General features: G+C 41.3%; 1 protein-coding gene across 1 annotated transcript in view; it reads left to right on the top strand.

Annotated features, from left to right (window-relative positions):
• The window catches only part of LOC110454743 (enhancer of mRNA-decapping protein 4-like), a 64,194-nt gene that overhangs the window by 33,624 nt on the left and 8,360 nt on the right, over positions 1-22,210 (top strand). Inside the window, exons 24-27 of the mRNA XM_021504424.1 lie at positions 2,374-2,539; positions 4,085-4,271; positions 6,215-6,431; positions 8,279-8,442. Of these exons, the coding sequence (XP_021360099.1) occupies positions 2,374-2,539; positions 4,085-4,271; positions 6,215-6,431; positions 8,279-8,442 (734 nt within the window). The remainder of the gene's footprint in view (positions 1-2,373; positions 2,540-4,084; positions 4,272-6,214; positions 6,432-8,278; positions 8,443-22,210) is intronic.

Raw genomic sequence — 22,210 nt, 5'->3', positions numbered from 1 at the left:
AGTGTCTCAGTCTAGAGTAAGTGTCTCAGTCTAGAGTAAGTGTCTCAGTCTAGAGTAAGTGTCTCAGTCTAGAGTAAGTGTCTCAGTCTAGAGTAAGTGTCTCAGTCTAGAGTAAGTGTCTCAGTCTAGAGTAAGTGTCTCAGTCTAGAGTAAGTGTCTCAGTCTAGAGTAAGTGTCTCAGTCTAGAGTAAGTGTCTCAGTCTAGAGTAAGTGTCTCAGTCTAGAGTAAGTGTCTCAGTCTAGAGTAAGTGTCTCAGTCTAGAGTAAGTGTCTCAGTCTAGAGTAAGTGTCTCAGTCTAGAGTAAGTGTCTCAGTCTAGAGTAAGTGTCTCAGTCTAGAGTAAGTGTCTCAGTCTAGAGTAAGTGTCTCAGTCTAGAGTAAGTGTCTCAGTCTAGAGTAAGTGTCTCAGTCTAGAGTAAGTGTCTCAGTCTAGAGTAAGTGTCTCAGTCTAGAGTAAGTGTCTCAGTCTAGAGTAAGTGTCTCAGTCTAGAGTAAGTGTCTCAGTCTAGAGTAAGTGTCTCAGTCTAGAGTAAGTGTCTCAGTCTAGAGTAAGTGTCTCAGTCTAGAGTAAGTGTCTCAGTCTAGAGTAAGTGTCTCAGTCTAGAGTAAGTGTCTCAGTCTAGAGTAAGTGTCTCAGTCTAGAGTAAGTGTCTCAGTCTAGAGTAAGTGTCTCAGTCTAGAGTAAGTGTCTCAGTCTAGAGTAAGTGTCTCAGTCTAGAGTAAGTGTCTCAGTCTAGAGTAAGTGTCTCAGTCTAGAGTAAGTGTCTCAGTCTAGAGTAAGTGTCTCAGTCTAGAGTAAGTGTCTCAGTCTAGAGTAAGTGTCTCAGTCTAGAGTAAGTGTCTCAGTCTAGAGTAAGTGTCTCAGTCTAGAGTAAGTGTCTCAGTCTAGAGTAAGTGTCTCAGTCTAGAGTAAGTGTCTCAGTCTAGAGTAAGTGTCTCAGTCTAGAGTAAGTGTCTCAGTCTAGAGTAAGTGTCTCAGTCTAGAGTAAGTGTCTCAGTCTAGAGTAAGTGTCTCAGTCTAGAGTAAGTGTCTCAGTCTAGAGTAAGTGTCTCAGTCTAGAGTAAGTGTCTCAGTCTAGAGTAAGTGTCTCAGTCTAGAGTAAGTGTCTCAGTCTAGAGTAAGTGTCTCAGTCTAGAGTAAGTGTCTCAGTCTAGAGTAAGTGTCTCAGTCTAGAGTAAGTGTCTCAGTCTAGAGTAAGTGTCTCAGTCTAGAGTAAGTGTCTCAGTCTAGAGTAAGTGTCTCAGTCTAGAGTAAGTGTCTCAGTCTAGAGTAAGTGTCTCAGTCTAGAGTAAGTGTCTCAGTCTAGAGTAAGTGTCTCAGTCTAGAGTAAGTGTCTCAGTCTAGAGTAAGTGTCTCAGTCTAGAGTAAGTGTCTCAGTCTAGAGTAAGTGTCTCAGTCTAGAGTAAGTGTCTCAGTCTAGAGTAAGTGTCTCAGTCTAGAGTAAGTGTCTCAGTCTAGAGTAAGTGTCTCAGTCTAGAGTAAGTGTCTCAGTCTAGAGTAAGTGTCTCAGTCTAGAGTAAGTGTCTCAGTCTAGAGTAAGTGTCTCAGTCTAGAGTAAGTGTCTCAGTCTAGAGTAAGTGTCTCAGTCTAGGGTAAGTGTCTCAGTCTATGGTAAGTGTCTCAGTCTATAGTAAATGTCTCAGTCTAGAGTAAGTGTCTCAGTCTAGAGTAAGTGTCTCAGTCTAGAGTAAGTGTCTCAGTCTAGAGTAAGTGTCTCAGTCTAGCTATGTTCATTGTTGGAGTTGCTAAACACATGTAGTTATTCGTAGATCTTAATTCTTTCAACCCTATTTAACTTTAGTAGACTCTACCATGCATTTATCTGGATGAGTCCATTATGGTCTACAGTGGTGAAAGGGTTAAAGGTTTTATCTTACTGTTGCAAAAGTTTTACCTGTGATTGTGGGATGTATCCCTTGTTCATTTTTGATAGCATTCAGTAATGTTTTGGGCAGATATTTGAGTCCTTGACTGAAGCTCTTCCTGTGATACTTTTTAAAGACCCTCTATATCTCTTAGTAATGGGACTCATCAATATTTTGAAACTCACCCGAAAAAAACTTACAGATTTCACTGACATTATGTCGTCGCTAACTATTAACTGTGTTGTATATCAATCCAGAAGGTCTGTAATTGTATATCAGAAACAACTCAATGGTACAATGATCAAACTTTGCCTTGCTTGGCAATGCCTCACGTTTGGCTTTAACGTTGAGCGTTCGGCCAGGTGAGGAAGGCTATAGGTTCACACATACACACATGCACGCTTACACAACACACATGGAGGCCACGTCCTTAAATGACCTTAGCTGTTAATAGGACGTTAAACAAAATAAAACCAAACCTAACCATGATCTGTGATTGTGTTTCAGCAAACTGTAGATGCTATAGGAATGGCGGCAGGCAATGCCCTACAGACCCCCATACAGGTGGCTTACAGGGAGGCCTTCCAGAACATTGTAGTACCCAACTTTGAACGTTCCACGCAGAACATGTTTCAGCAAATCAACGAAACATTTACAAAAGGATCGAGAGAATGTAAGTTTCTTTGTATATGTCATGTAAAAAGGAATGCCTGATTCCATTATTCATTGCTTCCAACCTAAAGAGACTGAAAACGTATTTGTTTTTTATGCCAAGATTTACCTAATACTGGTGTTGGTACATGTACTAAGCTTTTAATTTATATTGCAGTGAGCTATAATATTGCTGAGTCAGATAAAGTCTCTATTTGCCCTGTGTAGAATTCGCCCCTTCACGTGTCAATAATATTTAGGGTAATTAACTGTATACTTATATACGCTGTCGTGATTAATAGAATCTTCCGTAGCCTACCTTGAGGGTGTGACAGAGAAATCTCCTACCCGAGGGTGTGACAGAGAAATCTCCTACCCGAGGGGTGATCTTTTTTGGTTGTCTAACCTGAGGCTCTGTCGGGGGTTAGACAACCAACAAAATCACCCTGAAGGTTAGAGATTTCTCCGTCACACCCTCAAGGTAGAGGATGATTTTTTTTTTTTCCCATCCAATAATTTCAGTCACAAATCCACCGACAGTAGTCTGCCATGTTTGGTAGGGTATGAATATCGTCATTCACTTTCGATGACGTCACAATTGAACCCGTGCTAATCGGCACAAGGCTATCTCCCCCTAGGGAATGACAAGCTAATCTTTTCCAGATAAAACGGGAGACACACCTGTGAAGGGTGGGAGAAAATGTTGTCCTTATTGTGGAGGGCAAAAAGGCGAATATTTCCCGGTCTACAATATAGGAGACATAATTGTTAAGTTTGAGATATTTGGATCTCCCCATGCAATTTAGTCACTTTGATTTGATATTGGAATGAAACTAACCCAGACAGTGTATATAAGGTTTCAATGTTCATCACTGTATGTTAAAGTTTTGTTTTTTGTTTCACTACAAAGTTTTGTAGGGTGTTTGACCTAGTAAATGTTGTAAGATACTAAACAGAGGTACTGGATTGCTTTAATTATGGAGGCACGGTAGTCTAGTGGTAGGACGCCGGGCTCGTGACCGAACGGTTGCGAGTTCGAGTCACGTCACGGCACTGTGTTGTATCATTGAACAAGATACTTTACTCCACCTGTTCCAGTCTACTCAGCTGTAAATTAGTACCTGGTTGGGCAGTGCTGAAAATTTTAGAATGATACCTGTGAGCGCCGAAATGGCAGCACCGGCTGTATGCTCCTCAGGGAGTTGAGATAGATATTGGCTGGTTGCAAAGGCCATATAACCACGGATAATAATTTGTGAACCGCTTTGAGACGACCTAGGTTGTGATAAAGTGGTATAAAAGAACCTCAAATTAATTTAAATACACTTTATTTTATAAAGTGACCTTAACGTACCTAAGGTCATCAATTTGATACATATTAAATATATATTAAATACCTTACGTTATGAACAAAATAGTTATCGTTTGCAGGATACATAAATTCACAAGTGATGCTTAATGCAAATTTTCGTGTAAATTAAGATCTTGCAAAATACATGTAATCCGTTCTAGTCAAGATAAATTGGCAGTGTATATATATATAGGGCTGTTGTTGACCTGTTGACAGATATCAAACACCTGGACACACACTTAGACCAAGTCAAACAAAAACACCTGGAGGCTCGAGATCCGGTTGTGGGACAGTTAAAACAGCTGACAGACTCATTCCGGACGTCTGCCGAGTCTATGCAGAGTACTGTGATGTCAGCAATACAGAGTCAAATACACACGGATATGGAGAGCTCAATGACAAGGTATGGTGTACAGCGACCTCGGCCACGTTTGTTACGTCGTCGTACCAGCTAGCTAATTAAGGTCTGACGATGGTCAGAGCCTGGTAACGTCACATGGAAAGGTCTGACGACGGTCAGAGCCTGGTAACATCACATGGAAAGGTCTGACGCTGGTCAGAGCCTGGTAACATCACATGGAAAGGTCTGACACAGTTTCGTCCGATGTGATGAAGGAGTATATTAAAGTTAAGATTTTACCACACATAACATAGTACTTCCTATGTGAATGAATATACAGATATTATACTGGGGAAGGGGAAATGATTCACCGGGCAAAAGGTGACCTGGTATTTATGAAACAACAAAAAACAAAGGAGTTTAAGATTCATTAGCATTTATTCATACAACAATGTTTGTCAACATAAGGGTCCTCACAGACACTGCTCATAACCTAACATAATGGTCCTCACAGACACTGCACATAACCTAACATAAGGGTCCTCACACACACTGCACATAACCTAACATTATAAGGGTCCTCACAGATACTGCACATAACCTAACATAAGGGTCCTCACAGACACTGCACATAACCTAACATAAGGGTCCTCACACACACTGCACATAACCTAACCTAAGGGTCCTCAGACACTGCATATAACCTAACATAAGGGTCCTCACACACACTGCACATAACCTAACATAAGGGTCCTCACACACACTGCACATAACCTAACATTAGGGTCCTCACACACACTGCACATAACCTAACATAAGGGTCCTCACACACACTGCACATAACCTAACCACACAAACACTGCACATAAACTAACCTGGAATTTTGAAGTCTCGACGAATGTGGTGTTGGCCCGGCTGACAATTTGCATGCATTATTAGTAGTGTCCATATAATGCAAAGAACATGGAAAGTCTATATACGATAGGGCTGTATGAACTGTGTGAAAGTGCCTGTGGCGTATGTTGAAATTTTGGTAGAGCACATGGCAGAACAGAGCTGTGCTAAAGGTTGATTCTAGTTCGTGTTGAGTTAACGGGTTAATGGGGTGCCAGGAAGCAGCTGGGCTGTGGAACAACCCCTACGTATACGTGCTACAACTTCCCTTGCCTGTGAATGGGGGCAGGAGCTGAGTTACACCGAAGTGATAAGACCCAAACGAATATGTGTAGCATATGACTGGAAGACTTGTCAGAACTTTTATAGCTCTTCAATTTCTTCTGGAGGTAAACTTCAACTACTTTGTGTATGAAAGAAACTAGCAGTACCTAACACTGTTCACTATTACTAACTCGCTTTCAAGATTGTTTCAAAATGTTCTGGTTTTTGTCTCACCGCCACGAAGAAGCGGTGGCGAGACTGATGTGTTGCTTTTCTGGCGGTGGTGTCAACAGTATAAGTGCTAGACTAACCAAACATGGACCATAGATGCATCTTAGGTACATCTCAACCTATGCAAAATGCTGGATGCGGCCTACCTTTCATGGTCCATTGACTTTGTCAGCATCTCCATCAACATTAAGTTTTTGCATTTAAGTTAGTTTCTCGGAAACTATATAAGTGCTAGACCAATCAAACTTGACATGTGCATTGATGGTCAAAGCGGGGCACAGGCGAGATATATCAATCCAAATGACTTGTATATTTTGCATATCTATTCAGGCCATGAATAAAGCCATATTGAACATGTTCCAGGAACCAGTGAATGTGTGTTATGACAATGTGGCAATCCTTGGAAGTCAAATCCCGTTGTATTTATAGTTTAACATTTGATGAATGTACAGTATGTTGATAGCTTCATAAAGGACAAGTGCTGTGGGAATGAAAATATAACTGAAGGATCTTACATTCAATAACATATTGAATGTGGATCAGACCTTTGTAGGGTAAACCTGAATTTCTTTGTTATGTAATGGTGTTTTTTTAAATATAATTGTTTCTGTACACAGTCTGCAGGATCAAGTTGTGCAGTTCGTGCGACAGGCCGTGAAGGAGGAGGTCAGTATAGCAGTCCGAGAACAAGGTGCTAGTATCAGCGACAGTGTGCTTTCAGCCATGAGGTCAGGGGCCGTGACCCCAATACAGGTGACCCCTGACCCCCATCAGGCCCAGACCCAAATCCTACAGTTACTACGTCAAGGTCAACTTAATGCTGCTTTCCAGGAGGTAAGGGTTTCTACAAACACCCTGTCTTATAATAACAAAAATGGTTAGTAACCCATTCACCCCTGACGACACATTTGAACTCTTCCAATTCAAAGGTTGGAATAGTTTATTATGAAATTTCAGGGGTGAATGAGTTGAGGGGATGTTAACTGGGGTTAGATACCATACAGTAATTACAGTGATGTTTTTTTCTCAGTTTTACAGCCGAATACTTGCAGGCTGTTTTCCCTAGATAAAAATTGCTTTATTTTCCCAAAATGACCAAAACATTAGGAATATTTTCCCAATTTCAATAAAAATAATGCTATATTTTCCCAATTCATAAAGGAACAGGCTGTTGTACAGTATTCATGGGGGCGTTTTATTATAACTGTTGAGTTAAAATTGAAGTCAACATTTCTGCTTAATTAACTTTATTTTATATGAAAATAAACATCACAAGAAATTGAGTAGTTTTGTTCTACTGAAATAAATAATTGGTTAGCTATATTTCTTTAGATATTGTCTAAATAACTTAACTCTACTGAATATCAATCACTATTTACATTTGCATGGCATTGTCACTATATAGCCTCTTTGAAAGCTGTGTCGTTGATAGGACTTTAATTACCATGCATCACGAGACACAATTCTTAGCGTATTAGTATATACAACACTGACCGGAACTACAATATCCAATAGGCCTATAAATAAACATGACGGCTGCTGAAATATCGCTGGGCATTGTGAGATTTGACAATGTCTAAATTTATGTGCAAAATAATAAAGAAAATAAAAAACACTTTTATTACAACGAAAACAAGACCAAGGTCTGCAATATCGTACAAAATGCACATCGGTTGAAATCACCAATGCCGGCAATGGAAACAATTTTAACGCTCGTTCAATTTATCAGAAATATTGTATGTTTCACTGCATTGATCAACAGGGGTTCGTTACAAATGTATGAAATACACATATTCTATAGACTTACTGACACATATGTTACAGACCTACTGATATGAGTCACAGCACACATAAACATTTCAGACATTTGTAACGAACCTGTGCTCCGTCGCAAGATCACTCACGTCAAACGCTATCAGTTTCACGCGACTCGCAGCCACCGTTTTCTTGAGTTTCTGACGACATGTCAAATAACGGGGCTGTTATAGAATCTACCGACTGTAGTCAGATTCCCATACCATCAACAAATAAATTCACGTCTGGATTCTTCACAAAATGAGCGAAGAGAAAAGTTTGAATCAACTTCCAAAAATAACTCCCTCCTGGAGGGCAAGGTCGGATTTCTGGTGTTCACTGTATTTATCAATGCGCGAAATTTGTTCCGGGGAAAAATCGAAACAATTTCAAAACTAACTCTCAGCTTAGAGTTCTATTGATAAACTTAAATCACCCTATAGACCTATCATACGCAATTGTATTGATACTGAATTGCGGAATACAATTGAAGTGTTTGTTATACTACTTTGTTTGCCAATCAGCACACGACAACACACTGTTCCAACTATTGAACGAATTTGTGTGGACTGTCGATAAGGCGGGAATTTTAAAGTTTAAATATAAATTGCATGTTAAAAAAGAACATAAGAACCAGAGAAAACGTAAATATAAGTATTGAACTGTTTTTGTATGGTATTTATGATCGCGCATTATGTTGTTTGCTTGCAAAGCTGTGTCATTCAAATCGATCATAAATACCATACAAAAACAGTTCAATCCTTAATTAATCATCGCTCATAAGATCTCTTCTAGCTATAAGTCTCATCGTGTCTTTGTGCTGAAGTATGATATTTGAAGCACGTAATTAAAGATTTGATTGAAGAATGGTTGTTGTTTTGTGACAGGCTCTGTCAGCATCGAACCTGGACCTGGTGATGTTTGTTTGTGAGACAGTGAACCCCCAACAAGTATTTAACCAGACGCCGTGTCCTCTACAACAGCCCGTCCTGCTCTCCCTCATACAACAGTTGTCAGCCGACCTCGCAAACAGCACCGAACTCAAACACAAGTAAGTAGGCCAGGGATGAATATGCTCTAGGTCTGTAGGTGTATAACCCGCCGGTGGCGAGGGTGGCTTCGAATCAACCACCGCATATGTATTAGAATAAAGTGTTTGTGTGCCTCTTATGATATTGTATACCGTATATATTGTTGTTAAATATTGGCAGTGACAACATGAACACAGAAACAATCATTTGTATTTCAGTTACAAGTGGGGGAATATTTAACTGAAACAGGAGAAACAAAGCTGGAATTGGGGAAATAGTCCTGGAGTAGGAAAGGGCAACTTGCCCTTAATTGGCCATAAAAAAAGGCCTGTATATATCCCTGTATACTCACTTCCTATGATATCGCCGGTTCTATGGTATTGCGGTACGGGATGTTTACGATGGATATATCCCTGTATACTCACTTCCTGTGATATCGCCGGTTCTATGGTATTGCGGTACCAGATGTTTTTACGATGCTGTACGCTGAGTGTATTTATTGAGCACTAGAAAGTTTTTGCTTGATCTATAGAAGGAACAGATACTTAAGATAAAAAACACTCAAGTAGTTTTATCTTTATTGTTAGGTTGGTTCGTGTAAATTTTCTGTGAATGTTAACAATCGCTATACCATAGAACTCCAGGCCACATCACTCGCAAACAAGAGGGTTTCAAAATTCAAACCAAATAATTGCCTCCACTTTCAGCTCTGAAAAACACAAGGGCCGCATTAATTTACAGCGATCCAAGTGGTTGTACTAGTTGGATCATTTATAAAATAAGGTCGGACCTAGTAATCGGATGCTGCGTTCAGGCCAGCTCTGACAAAGCTTTGCAAGGCCTTCATAAACATTTGTAGGTCCTACAGGATTTATACCCGAAAATGGTACTCTTAAAAACAGGCAAAAGGGTTGAACTGGATACGCGTAAGGGGCCGAAGTAATTTGGGTTAATTGGGCCTCATCTTTCACGATGGTGCGGAGCTTTCTTGCTTAGAGCTGCTGTTTCTTGCTCCATACTTTGGAATATTTTGGATGTTTTATTTTAGTTTATTTGGTGTGAATGAGCCAAAATTCATCACTACAAATTTTTACAATGCCAAAAATATGTTGCTGCATTATCCAGATTTCAGGAGCCCATCTTCCTACTTATTTTTTATCCACCAATTACTGACTTCTGTTGTTTCATATTACGCGAAAAAAACGTGTTTTTTTTGGCAAGATTAACACACTCCGTGCATAACGCACCAATAAAGATATGTTTTTGTCTGAAGATGTCATAGCTTTACCCCCTGCAATGAAGTTAATCAGCTTGTCTGTTCCTTCGTCTGTCATTCCGTCCTTCCCTCTGTCTGTCTGTAGAAAAAGTTTGTACGGACAACTCCTTCTAAAGTTATTGATCGATTTCAACGAAAGTTTCAAGATATGATAACTATCATCTGAAGTTGTGCATCCAGGTATATCTTACCTTTTTATGGAGTTATTGCCCTTTGTTGAAAAAAGCTTGCCCTCACAACTTCTCCAAAACTACAGGGCCAATTTCAACGAAAGTTTTACGTATGATAACTACCACCTGATGTAAAACACCTGGGTAAACAAAGTCTATAGAGGAGTTCAGACATTTACAAAACACAATGGACTGATGAATCAACTTCTAAAGGCATCCAATATCAACAAAATTTAGCACACAGGATCATCAAACACCAAAATTTGACAAACAAATGTCAAATTTTGGCAACGTCAAAATTTCCCAAGGATAGTAGTTCATATTTTTGGCAAATCCTGTCAGTCTTTTGTCAGATTAAAATCTAACTAAAAGTAATATGTCAGTATATAAAAGAAGCCTTGTTTCTATGTGTGAAAAGTCCAGTATTCATTGGCGATAAGTCCAGAAACTAAGATAGAATAGAATATCAAAAGGAGGTAATTACACGTCATATGATATAAAATAAATTAATATTTGGAGGAAACATGGTATTAAGCAAATTGTGACATTAAGAAGCATGTTATTAAGTGGAATCCTATGACCCGTGTCTGGTCACACAACAACAATATTGATTTTGTTACTACCACTTTTCTACTTTATACAGAAATTGAAAAGCTATTTTCCTGATAGTTTTGCTGTTTCCTTTCACAAACACAATTATAGATTGTGGGCATTTTAGGAAGTTAGACAAATTTGAAATTATTCCTAGTAGTGGTTCTTTACAATATGAACAGAACTTAATTTCTCAATTTGATGTGCAGTAGACAAGCTCCAGGCCTGGTAATCAAAGGTCAAGGGTTCAAATTCCTGCAGAGGAAATGTTTTTGTGGAAAAGGATATGACAATAAAAAATAATTATAAAAAATAATTCTCTAATATATAGTCTTTACAATAAATAGTAACTGAGCTAGCAACTGAAGACAGAAAAATGCGTAACAAATTAAATTGGAACTCTTTTTCATTGGAGATACAGTACTAGAGTGCTGGGACCTTCAACCTTAATATGAGAGCTATTTTTATCATGGTCAGATAACAACTATACATAGGCCCACTCTATCCTCTTCCTATGATTGTTTTTTATGTGTGAACTGTTCACTTGTGTGTAGAAATGTCTTTTTGAGTGAACGTGAGAAACAGTACAGTGGAACAAAGATTTGTACAACTCCTCAACAACAGGGAGTTATCTCTCTTGTTCTGGATGGAACGTTATCGCTGATATAACAATTATTGAACTAGGTCATCTGACCACACAATAGGGTCATACATGGTCGCACAGTAGGAAAAGGGTGAGAGTTTGGTGTGTTGATACACATAAACGTGGTGCAGTATTGTTAATTTACAGTATGGTATACTGATTTTTGTGCCTAGAAAATTTCTACTGTATATCCCAAAACCAATGCAAAAGGAATTTTTTCAAAATCATGTTTTTTTTGTGAGCGAGGTTCCAAAACTCACAAGGCATAGGCACCGATGAAAGAGAGGTAGAAAAATCACTGACAGGCAACAGAAAATAAAATAAACAGGAAATTAATAAAATGTTCGAATAAATCACCTTTAGCGTGGTTGAAAGTCCAGATTGATATGTGTGTGAATTTATGTAAGCATACATCCTGCTTACATATTTGTTTCCTTGATCACAGTTGTAGGGAATATTGGAATGATGCTTTACCACCAGTCTCTGTCCATCCCACCTCTGCTTCCCTTAAATAACTTCAGTTCCCAAGGGCTGATCTCATTCAAACTTCTTACACGTTCTCTTTAAACTTACAGCGAATGCTGTCTCTGGATTGATATTCAGGTCCAAAGCTCAGATTCAAAGGGCAAAAGCTATAATATAAAATAGGTTTCTGCAAAATTAGTCGAGTCCTTGTGGGCCCATCTAACTGTCACTCCTTATACTGGTCCGTACTGGAAGCACTTGTGTTGGATTGCTCTCAGGTCAGATGGTAAACGGTCAAGGTTTCTTTTAACTAGAAAGTTGTTCTCCGCTCAGCTGCAGTTTTCATAGACTATTAATGTTCAAACTGCTTCCTGAGGGAACATATAGTTGCTTTGGGTTGGTTTTCAGGTCTGAAGGTCAGGAGCATTTCCACAAAAACACATCCCAGATTTGATCTTTAAACTTTTCACACGAGTCTGTCACACTATATATACTCTCACACGAGCTGGTCACACTATATAAACTCTCACACGAGTCGGTCACACTATAAAAACTTCTCACACGAGTCGGTCACACTATATAAACTTCTCGCATGAGTCGGTCACACTATATAAACTTCTTGCATGAGTCGGTCACACTATATAGAGGTGCCCTTTGGTATTTGCTTTTTTTTTCTCCTTCCAAGAAATATTGAACTGGGATAGACCAAAACCTGAGATATGTCTATTTTCGTGCATGTTTGTGTATCCAGAGGAGGATTCGAGAACCATAACATGTCTTCAACCTTGTCATTGGAGTCCATCCTACTGCAGGAGGAACCTTGTCACAGGAGTCCATCCTACTGCAGGTGGAACCTTGTCATAGGAGTCCATCCTACTGCAGGAGGAACCTTGTCATAGGAGTCCATCCTACTGCAGGAGGAACCTTGTCATAGGAGTCCATCCTACTGCAGGAGGAACCTTGTCATAGGAGTCCATCCTACTGCAGGAGGAACCTTGTCATAGGAGTCCATCCTACTGCAGGAGGAACCTTGTCATAGGAGTCCATCCTACTGCAGGAGGAACCTTGTCATAGGAGTCCATCCTACTGCAGGAGGAACCTTGTCATAGGAGTCCATCCTACTGCAGGAGGAACCTTGTCATAGGAGTCCATCCTACTGCAGGAGGAACCTTGTCATAGGAGTCCATCCTACTGCAGGAGGAACCTTGTCATAGGAGTCCATCCTACTGCAGGAGGAACCTTGTCATAGGAGTCCATCCTACTGCAGGAGGAACCTTGTCATAGGAGTCCATCCTACTGCAGGAGGAACCTTGTCATAGGAGTCCATCCTACTGCAGGAGGAACCTTGTCATAGGAGTCCATCCTACTGCAGGAGGAACCTTGTCATAGGAGTCCATCCTACTGCAGGAGGAACCTTGTCATAGGAGTCCATCCTACTGCAGGAGGAACCTTGTCATAGGAGTCCATCCTACTGCAGGAGGAACCTTGTCATAGGAGTCCATCCTACTGCAGGAGGAACCTTGTCATAGGAGTCCATCCTACTGCAGGAGGAACCTTGTCATAGGAGTCCATCCTACTGCAGGAGGAACCTTGTCATAGGAGTCCATCCTACTGCAGGAGGAACCTTGTCATAGGAGTCCATCCTACTGCAGGAGGAACCTTGTCATAGGAGTCCATCCTACTGCAGGAGGAACCTTGTCATAGGAGTCCATCCTACTGCAGGAGGAACCTTGTCATAGGAGTCCATCCTACTGCAGGAGGAACCTTGTCATAGGAGTCCATCCTACTGCAGGAGGAACCTTGTCATAGGAGTCCATCCTACTGCAGGAGGAACCTTGTCATAGGAGTCCATCCTACTGCAGGAGGAACCTTGTCATAGGAGTCCATCCTACTGCAGGAGGAACCTTGTCATAGGAGTCCATCCTACTGCAGGAGGAACCTTGTCATAGGAGTCCATCCTACTGCAGGAGGAACCTTGTCATAGGAGTCCATCCTACTGCAGGAGGAACCTTGTCATAGGAGTCCATCCTACTGCAGGAGGAACCTTGTCATAGGAGTCCATCCTACTGCAGGAGGAACCTTGTCATAGGAGTCCATCCTACTGCAGGAGGAACCTTGTCATAGGAGTCCATCCTACTGCAGGAGGAACCTTGTCATAGGAGTCCATCCTACTGCAGGAGGAACCTTGTCATAGGAGTCCATCCTACTGCAGGAGGAACCTTGTCATAGGAGTCCATCCTACTGCAGGAGGAACCTTGTCATAGGAGTCCATCCTACTGCAGGAGGAACCTTGTCATAGGAGTCCATCCTACTGCAGGAGGAACCTTGTCATAGGAGTCCATCCTACTGCAGGAGGAACCTTGTCATAGGAGTCCATCCTACTGCAGGAGGAACCTTGTCATAGGAGTCCATCCTACTGCAGGAGGAACCTTGTCATAGGAGTCCATCCTACTGCAGGAGGAACCTTGTCATAGGAGTCCATCCTACTGCAGGAGGAACCTTGTCATAGGAGTCCATCCTACTGCAGGAGGAACCTTGTCATAGGAGTCCATCCTACTGCAGGAGGAACCTTGTCATAGGAGTCCATCCTACTGCAGGAGGAACCTTGTCATAGGAGTCCATCCTACTGCAGGAGGAACCTTGTCATAGGAGTCCATCCTACTGCAGGAGGAACCTTGTCATAGGAGTCCATCCTACTGCAGGAGGAACCTTGTCATAGGAGTCCATCCTACTGCAGGAGGAACCTTGTCATAGGAGTCCATCCTACTGCAGGAGGAACCTTGTCATAGGAGTCCATCCTACTGCAGGAGGAACCTTGTCATAGGAGTCCATCCTACTGCAGGAGGAACCTTGTCATAGGAGTCCATCCTACTGCAGGAGGAACCTTGTCATAGGAGTCCATCCTACTGCAGGAGGAACCTTGTCATAGGAGTCCATCCTACTGCAGGAGGAACCTTGTCATAGGAGTCCATCCTACTGCAGGAGGAACCTTGTCATAGGAGTCCATCCTACTGCAGGAGGAACCTTGTCATAGGAGTCCATCCTACTGCAGGAGGAACCTTGTCATAGGAGTCCATCCTACTGCAGGAGGAACCTTGTCATAGGAGTCCATCCTACTGCAGGAGGAACCTTGTCATAGGAGTCCATCCTACTGCAGGAGGAACCTTGTCATAGGAGTCCATCCTACTGCAGGAGGAACCTTGTCATAGGAGTCCATCCTACTGCAGGAGGAACCTTGTCATAGGAGTCCATCCTACTGCAGGAGGAACCTTGTCATAGGAGTCCATCCTACTGCAGGAGGAACCTTGTCATAGGAGTCCATCCTACTGCAGGAGGAACCTTGTCATAGGAGTCCATCCTACTGCAGGAGGAACCTTGTCATAGGAGTCCATCCTACTGCAGGAGGAACCTTGTCATAGGAGTCCATCCTACTGCAGGAGGAACCTTGTCATAGGAGTCCATCCTACTGCAGGAGGAACCTTGTCATAGGAGTCCATCCTACTGCAGGAGGAACCTTGTCATAGGAGTCCATCCTACTGCAGGAGGAACCTTGTCATAGGAGTCCATCCTACTGCAGGAGGAACCTTGTCATAGGAGTCCATCCTACTGCAGGAGGAACCTTGTCATAGGAGTCCATCCTACTGCAGGAGGAACCTTGTCATAGGAGTCCATCCTACTGCAGGAGGAACCTTGTCATAGGAGTCCATCCTACTGCAGGAGGAACCTTGTCATAGGAGTCCATCCTACTGCAGGAGGAACCTTGTCATAGGAGTCCATCCTACTGCAGGAGGAACCTTGTCATAGGAGTCCATCCTACTGCAGGAGGAACCTTGTCATAGGAGTCCATCCTACTGCAGGAGGAACCTTGTCATAGGAGTCCATCCTACTGCAGGAGGAACCTTGTCATAGGAGTCCATCCTACTGCAGGAGGAACCTTGTCATAGGAGTCCATCCTACTGCAGGAGGAACCTTGTCATAGGAGTCCATCCTACTGCAGGAGGAACCTTGTCATAGGAGTCCATCCTACTGCAGGAGGAACCTTGTCATAGGAGTCCATCCTACTGCAGGAGGAACCTTGTCATAGGAGTCCATCCTACTGCAGGAGGAACCTTGTCATAGGAGTCCATCCTACTGCAGGAGGAACCTTGTCATAGGAGTCCATCCTACTGCAGGAGGAACCTTGTCGTAGGAGTCCATCCTACTGCAGGAGGAACCTTGTCGTAGGAGTCCATCCTACTGCAGGAGGAACCTTGTCATAGGAGTCCATCCTACTGCAGGTTGAACCTTGTCGTAGGAGTCCATCCTACTGCAGGAGGAACCTTGTCATAGGAGTCCATTTGTTATTTTCAGTTTACCAAATAACAAATTATATGAGTTATTTTGACAACAAGTTCATGACCACATAAAGATTTTGTTTTCACTTGAACAGGAGGAATGGGCAGTATGATTTCTTGTTCACACTGTAAATGGAGTATGACATCTTCATATTTGCCATCAATTCCGTTGCGTGAAATATCAGGATTATCATCTCTGGAACTCTTCCCTGATCGTGAGGATTAATATTGCCCCGGCATAAAATTGTTTCAAATTTGTCTAGACTAAATAAATTTTTGGATTTTGGGGCAGTTTTGAATAATTATATACAGAATCTGATGATGACGATAGGAAACATTTAAGAGCAGCTGCAGAGATGTCAGGAATAAAAACCCAAGCACACTCGGTCTTGGATAATTGGCAGTTTTGGAAACCAATAATGCACATGACAATTGCAAGCTTCATTTTGTGACAGCATGACTAATAGGACACCATAAAAAACTTGTTTCAAAGAAGTTCCAGCCTGATAATTGGCTGTAAGGAGGACTAGCTGTGCCAGCCATGAATAAAGTGTCATTAGACATGGATAAAGAATGTCATTAGCTGTAGACCTGGGAATTTCCTGTCTCTATTGTCAGGCTGGGGATATCTGATCATTCCTATGACTGAGGTTAGGGACTAGCCTTTAACTGTATGCACTCAGTGTAAACAAGTGCACATTTCTCATTAAGGCTATCGTAAGCCAGAGGCATGTCACAATGGTGAACCATCTAGTCACTTGTTACTGACTCAGCTAGAGGAATGTCACAGTGGTGAACTATCTAGTCACTTGTTACTGACTCAACTAGAGGAATGTCACAGTGGTGAACCATCTTGTCACTTATTACTGACTCAGCTAGAGGTATGTCACAGTGGTGAACCATCTTGTCACTTATTACTGACTCAGCTAGAGGTATGTCACAGGGGTGAACCATCTTGTCACTTGTTACTGACTCATCTAGATGTATGTCACAGTGGTGAACCATAGAGTCACTTGTTACTGACTCAACTAGAGGTATGTCACAGTGGTGAACCATCTTGTCACTTGTTACTGACTTAACTAGAGGAATGTCACAATGGTGAACCATCTTGTCACTTGTTACTGACTCAGCTAGATGTATGTCACAGTGGTGAACCATCTAGTCACTTGTTACTGACTCAACTAGAGGTATGTCACAGTGGTGAACCATCTAGTCACTTGTTACTGACTCAGCTAGATGTATGTCACAGTGGTGAACCATCTAGTCACTTGTTACTGACTCAACTAGATGTATGTCACAGTGGTGAACCATCTAGTCACTTGTTACTGACTCAGCTAGATGTATGTCACAGTGGTGAACCATCTAGTCACTTGTTACTGACTCAACTAGATGTATGTCACAGTGGTGAACCATCTAGTCACTTGTTACTGACTCAGCTAGATGTATGTCACAGTGGTGAACCATCTAGTCACTTGTTACTGACTCAACTAGATGTATGTCACAGTGGTGAACCATCTAGTCACTTGTTACTGACTCAGCTAGATGTATGTCACAGTGGTGAACCATCTAGTCACTTGTTACTGACTCAACTAGATGTATGTCACAGTGGTGAACCATCTAGTCACTTGTTACTGACTCAGCTAGATGTATGTCACAGTGGTGAACCATCTAGTCACTTGTTACTGACTCAACTAGATGTATGTCACAGTGGTGAACCATCTAGTCACTTGTTACTGACTCAGCTAGATGTATGTCACAGTGGTGAACCATCTAGTCACTTGTTACTGACTCAACTAGATGTATGTCACAGTGGTGAACCATCTAGTCACTTGTTACTGACTCAGCTAGATGTATGTCACAGTGGTGAACCATCTAGTCACTTGTTACTGACTCAACTAGATGTATGTCACAGTGGTGAACCATCTAGTCACTTGTTACTGACTCAACTAGATGTATGTCACAGTGGTGAACCATCTAGTCACTTGTTACTGACTCAGCTAGATGTATGTCACAGTGGTGAACCATCTAGTCACTTGTTACTGACTCAACTAGATGTATGTCACAGTGGTGAACCATCTAGTCACTTGTTACTGACTCAGCTAGATGTATGTCACAGTGGTGAACCATCTAGTCACTTGTTACTGACTCAACTAGATGTATGTCACAGTGGTGAACCATCTAGTCACTTGTTACTGACTCAGCTAGATGTATGTCACAGTGGTGAACCATCTAGTCACTTGTTACTGACTCAACTAGATGTATGTCACAGTGGTGAACCATCTAGTCACTTGTTACTGACTCAGCTAGATGTATGTCACAGTGGTGAACCATCTAGTCACTTGTTACTGACTCAACTAGATGTATGTCACAGTGGTGAACCATCTAGTCACTTGTTACTGACTCAACTAGATGTATGTCACAGTGGTGAACCATCTAGTCACTTGTTACTGACTCAGCTAGATGTATGTCACAGTGGTGAACCATCTAGTCACTTGTTACTGACTCAACTAGATGTATGTCACAGTGGTGAACCATCTAGTCACTTGTTACTGACTCAGCTAGATGTATGTCACAGTGGTGAACCATCTAGTCACTTGTTACTGACTCAACTAGATGTATGTCACAGTGGTGAACCATCTAGTCACTTGTTACTGACTCAGCTAGATGTATGTCACAGTGGTGAACCATCTAGTCACTTGTTACTGACTCAACTAGATGTATGTCACAGTGGTGAACCATCTAGTCACTTGTTACTGACTCAGCTAGATGTATGTCACAGTGGTGAACCATCTAGTCACTTGTTACTGACTCAACTAGATGTATGTCACAGTGGTGAACCATCTAGTCACTTGTTACTGACTCAACTAGATGTATGTCACAGTGGTGAACCATCTAGTCACTTGTTACTGACTCAACTAGATGTATGTCACAGTGGTGAACCATCTAGTCACTTGTTACTGACTCAACTAGATGTATGTCACAGTGGTGAACCATCTAGTCACCTGTTACTGTCTCAGCTAGATGTATGTCACAGTGGTGAACCATTTAGTCACTTGTTACTGACTCAACTAGATGTTTGTCACAGTGGTGAACCATCTAGTCACTTGTTACTGACTCAACTAGAGGCATGTCACAAAGGTTACAAATTATAGACTTTATTGTTCAATATAAGTGTTGGAATACAGGACCTCAGATAAAGGCTACATATTAGCCTTCATTGTTCAATATAAGTGTAGGAATACCGGACCTCAGATTAAAACTAGAAATTATAGACGTCATTGTTCAATGATAGTGTTTGAATACCGGACCTCAGATTAAGGCTACAAATTATAGATTTTATTGTTCAATATAAGTGTAGGAATACCGGACCTCAGATTAAGGTTACAAATTATAGACTTTATTGTTCAATATTTGTGTAGGAATACTGGACCTCAGATTAAGGTTACAAATTATAGACTTTATTGTTCAATATTTGTGTAGGAATATAATTATGGCACCTTGGATTTTAGTTAAATATTAACTTTTTCATTTTACAACAATTATGAAACAAGATTTTCCAGTTTTTATAAATGATTGTTGTTGGCCAGGATGCATGGATTCCTACAGAGGATCTCAATTTGGGAGGCTATGAAGTACCCCAAAAAAAACATGTGGTGGGGTAGTAGACTCCACACCTTTTCACGGCCGATTGGGGATCAAACCCTTGGTGAAATACAAGTGAGCTATCCACTGCGCTGCCCAACCCCTAAGAATTAGGTTACATACTTTTCATTGGCTTCCACTCATTAACAAAGATTTCACGATCGTAGGTAAAGTTCACTGAGGAACATAAAATCTGGGATTCTGGATACTCCAGCAAACATCAAACAATTGTAAATCTGGATATGGCATTGTACTTAAAACTTTCAGTCATTAACATTCAATTGAAAAAAAGCAATCGGTAGTTTGTTTTGTGGAGAATGTTGGGTTGTAATTCTTCTCTTACTGGATTGTGTATCGAACATCTCGACGAAAGCTGCAGTTTAATTACAGTCCATAAACAAAATGGTTTTTACCACACTGACCTAGTTGTGGGATTGATGAAACTCAAAACACTTTTTTTTCAAATCCTAATCAACTGCCTTGGAGATCAGCCTCATTCTGGTTCTGCTCTCGTTAGTTGCGTTCGCTGACCTCCTTCTGCTCTTACAACATCAAACCAAATATCAATCCGTATCGGTACTAGTTTTAACTAAAACTCACATTATGTTGTAGCATGTCTGAATCAAATCAACCTTAAACTGTGGAGTCCTGCCGAAACGTAATCATTCTGAACATCTGTTTGATGGTGTTTTAATTTCCGGAGAGATTATCAGAAATGACTGCACTTTGTAATAAGGATGTTTAGATGAAGTTTCCTGAGCCACGTGCATTGTAACAAATTTTCTGTCCCTTCAACACAGTGGAGATGGCATATGTAGCATTCGTGTGTTTGTACGACATCTCGGTTAGACTTCTCGTTTGGTCCATTATTAATACTCTGATAGTAAAAGTTGATTTTGGTAATTTTGGTTTGTTTGTGATTTACGTCCTATTAACAGCTATGGTCATTTAAGGACGTGCCAGGTTTTGGTGGTGGAGGAAAGCCGGAGTTCCCGGGGAAAAACCACCTACTTACTGCCATTACCTGGCGACATACCCAAGTAGATCTTGAATCCCCGTTCTAGTGGTGGAGGGCTCTGTTTACTGCTGGGATACAGCAGGTCTAACAGTAGCCTCTGTTTACTGCTGGGATACAGCAAGTCTAACAGTAGCCACTGTTTACTGCTGGGATACAGCAGGTCTAACAGTAGCCTCTGTTTACTGCTGGGATACAGCAGGTCTAACAGTAGCCTCTGATTACTGCTGGCAGACTACTGCTGGTGGAGTTGTGACTGAAATAATAGGCTGGGAGAAAAATAATCATCCCCTACCTTGAGGGTGTGACAATGAAATCTCCAACCCTCAGGTAGGAGATTTGTCTGTCACACCCTCAAGGTAGGGGATGATTTTTTTTTATCTCGCCCTAGGTGGAGAAGGAGGGGTGGGGGAATCCCCCTATTCATAACAATGGTATGATGTCACATCAACAATACAATTCTGTCACGTGATCAACAATCCATCAATGTCACCTTAACAATCCATCAATGTCACCTCAACCCTGAATTTAGCCTGTTATGTTAACATTATATATGGGTGAACAGGGTAAGAGAGAAAGAATTATTCACCCCCTTGAGGGTGAGATAGGTAGGGGAATCTCAACCCTCTGGGGAAAGATTCCCCTATCTCACCCCAAGGCGGTGAGGATTCTATTAATCAGGATGAATGATTTGTTGTATAGTTCATTACAGACGATACTTCTGTCGGTTACGACCAATTAACTGTGACAGTTACAAACCAAAGCCTTATTATTTAAATTGTAAAGGTATCAATACAGTCTTCAACAGGCTCTGATTTTCCAAGGTTGTCCTATCCTCCTATCAATACATAAATAAGGGGGTTTGCCTCTAAAAGCCCTTAATTTGAAAGTTCATCTCAGAAAAGATCCAAAATTGAAATCAGGATAAAGGAGAGAAAAAAATCAAAAATGTTAATAGAAATCTCCTTTAATAATGACTGAATCTGTTTCAAGAAGTTATTTATTGGTTAGATATGGTCGTCTATGAGGAAAGTGGAGTTGTTAGAAATAAAAGCGGGAATGAGAAATGTAAAATGTCCGTAATCTGTGTATATAGACTTCAAAAATCCCACTTTCGTATTTGAAATAACCAGAAGAAGTCTGATACATTATTTATGATGTGTACTCATTAACTCCTATGTTGTTGCCATGGTGATTGAAACGAGATAAAACGCAATTTGTTTGACAGATAGAAAACTAGCACGACAAATAATTACCCCGACACAAAAGTCTTGACAGCTGTGGATATCCAAGTGTCTAGTTGGACAGATTTATTTGTTAGGCATTTGTGTCGGGGTAACAGCCAGGCTCATTAGGATGGAAAGGAATGAAGACAGTTTTTGTGCAAAGTAACACACGTACAAATCACTCTGTTGGTGATTCTGACAGGTTCATGTGCCATTAGTCTAAAAGGAATGGTTCTTTTTCATAGAATTGCCTTCAGCATTGTACAGTATTATTATCCTACAGCAATGTACAGTATCATTATCCTACAGCAATGTACAGTATTATTGTCCTACAGCAATGTACAGTATTATTGTCCTACAGCAATGTACAGTATCATTATCCTACAGCAATGTACAGTATTATTGTCCTACAGCAATGTACAGTAT

The sequence above is a fragment of the Mizuhopecten yessoensis genome, unplaced genomic scaffold (assembly GCF_002113885.1).
Source record: "Mizuhopecten yessoensis strain PY_sf001 unplaced genomic scaffold, ASM211388v2 scaffold8051, whole genome shotgun sequence".
In the NCBI taxonomy this organism is placed as follows: domain Eukaryota; kingdom Metazoa; phylum Mollusca; class Bivalvia; order Pectinida; family Pectinidae; genus Mizuhopecten; species Mizuhopecten yessoensis.
Note: the sequence above shows the minus strand (reverse complement) of the source record. Positions and strands in the feature narration are given on the sequence as shown.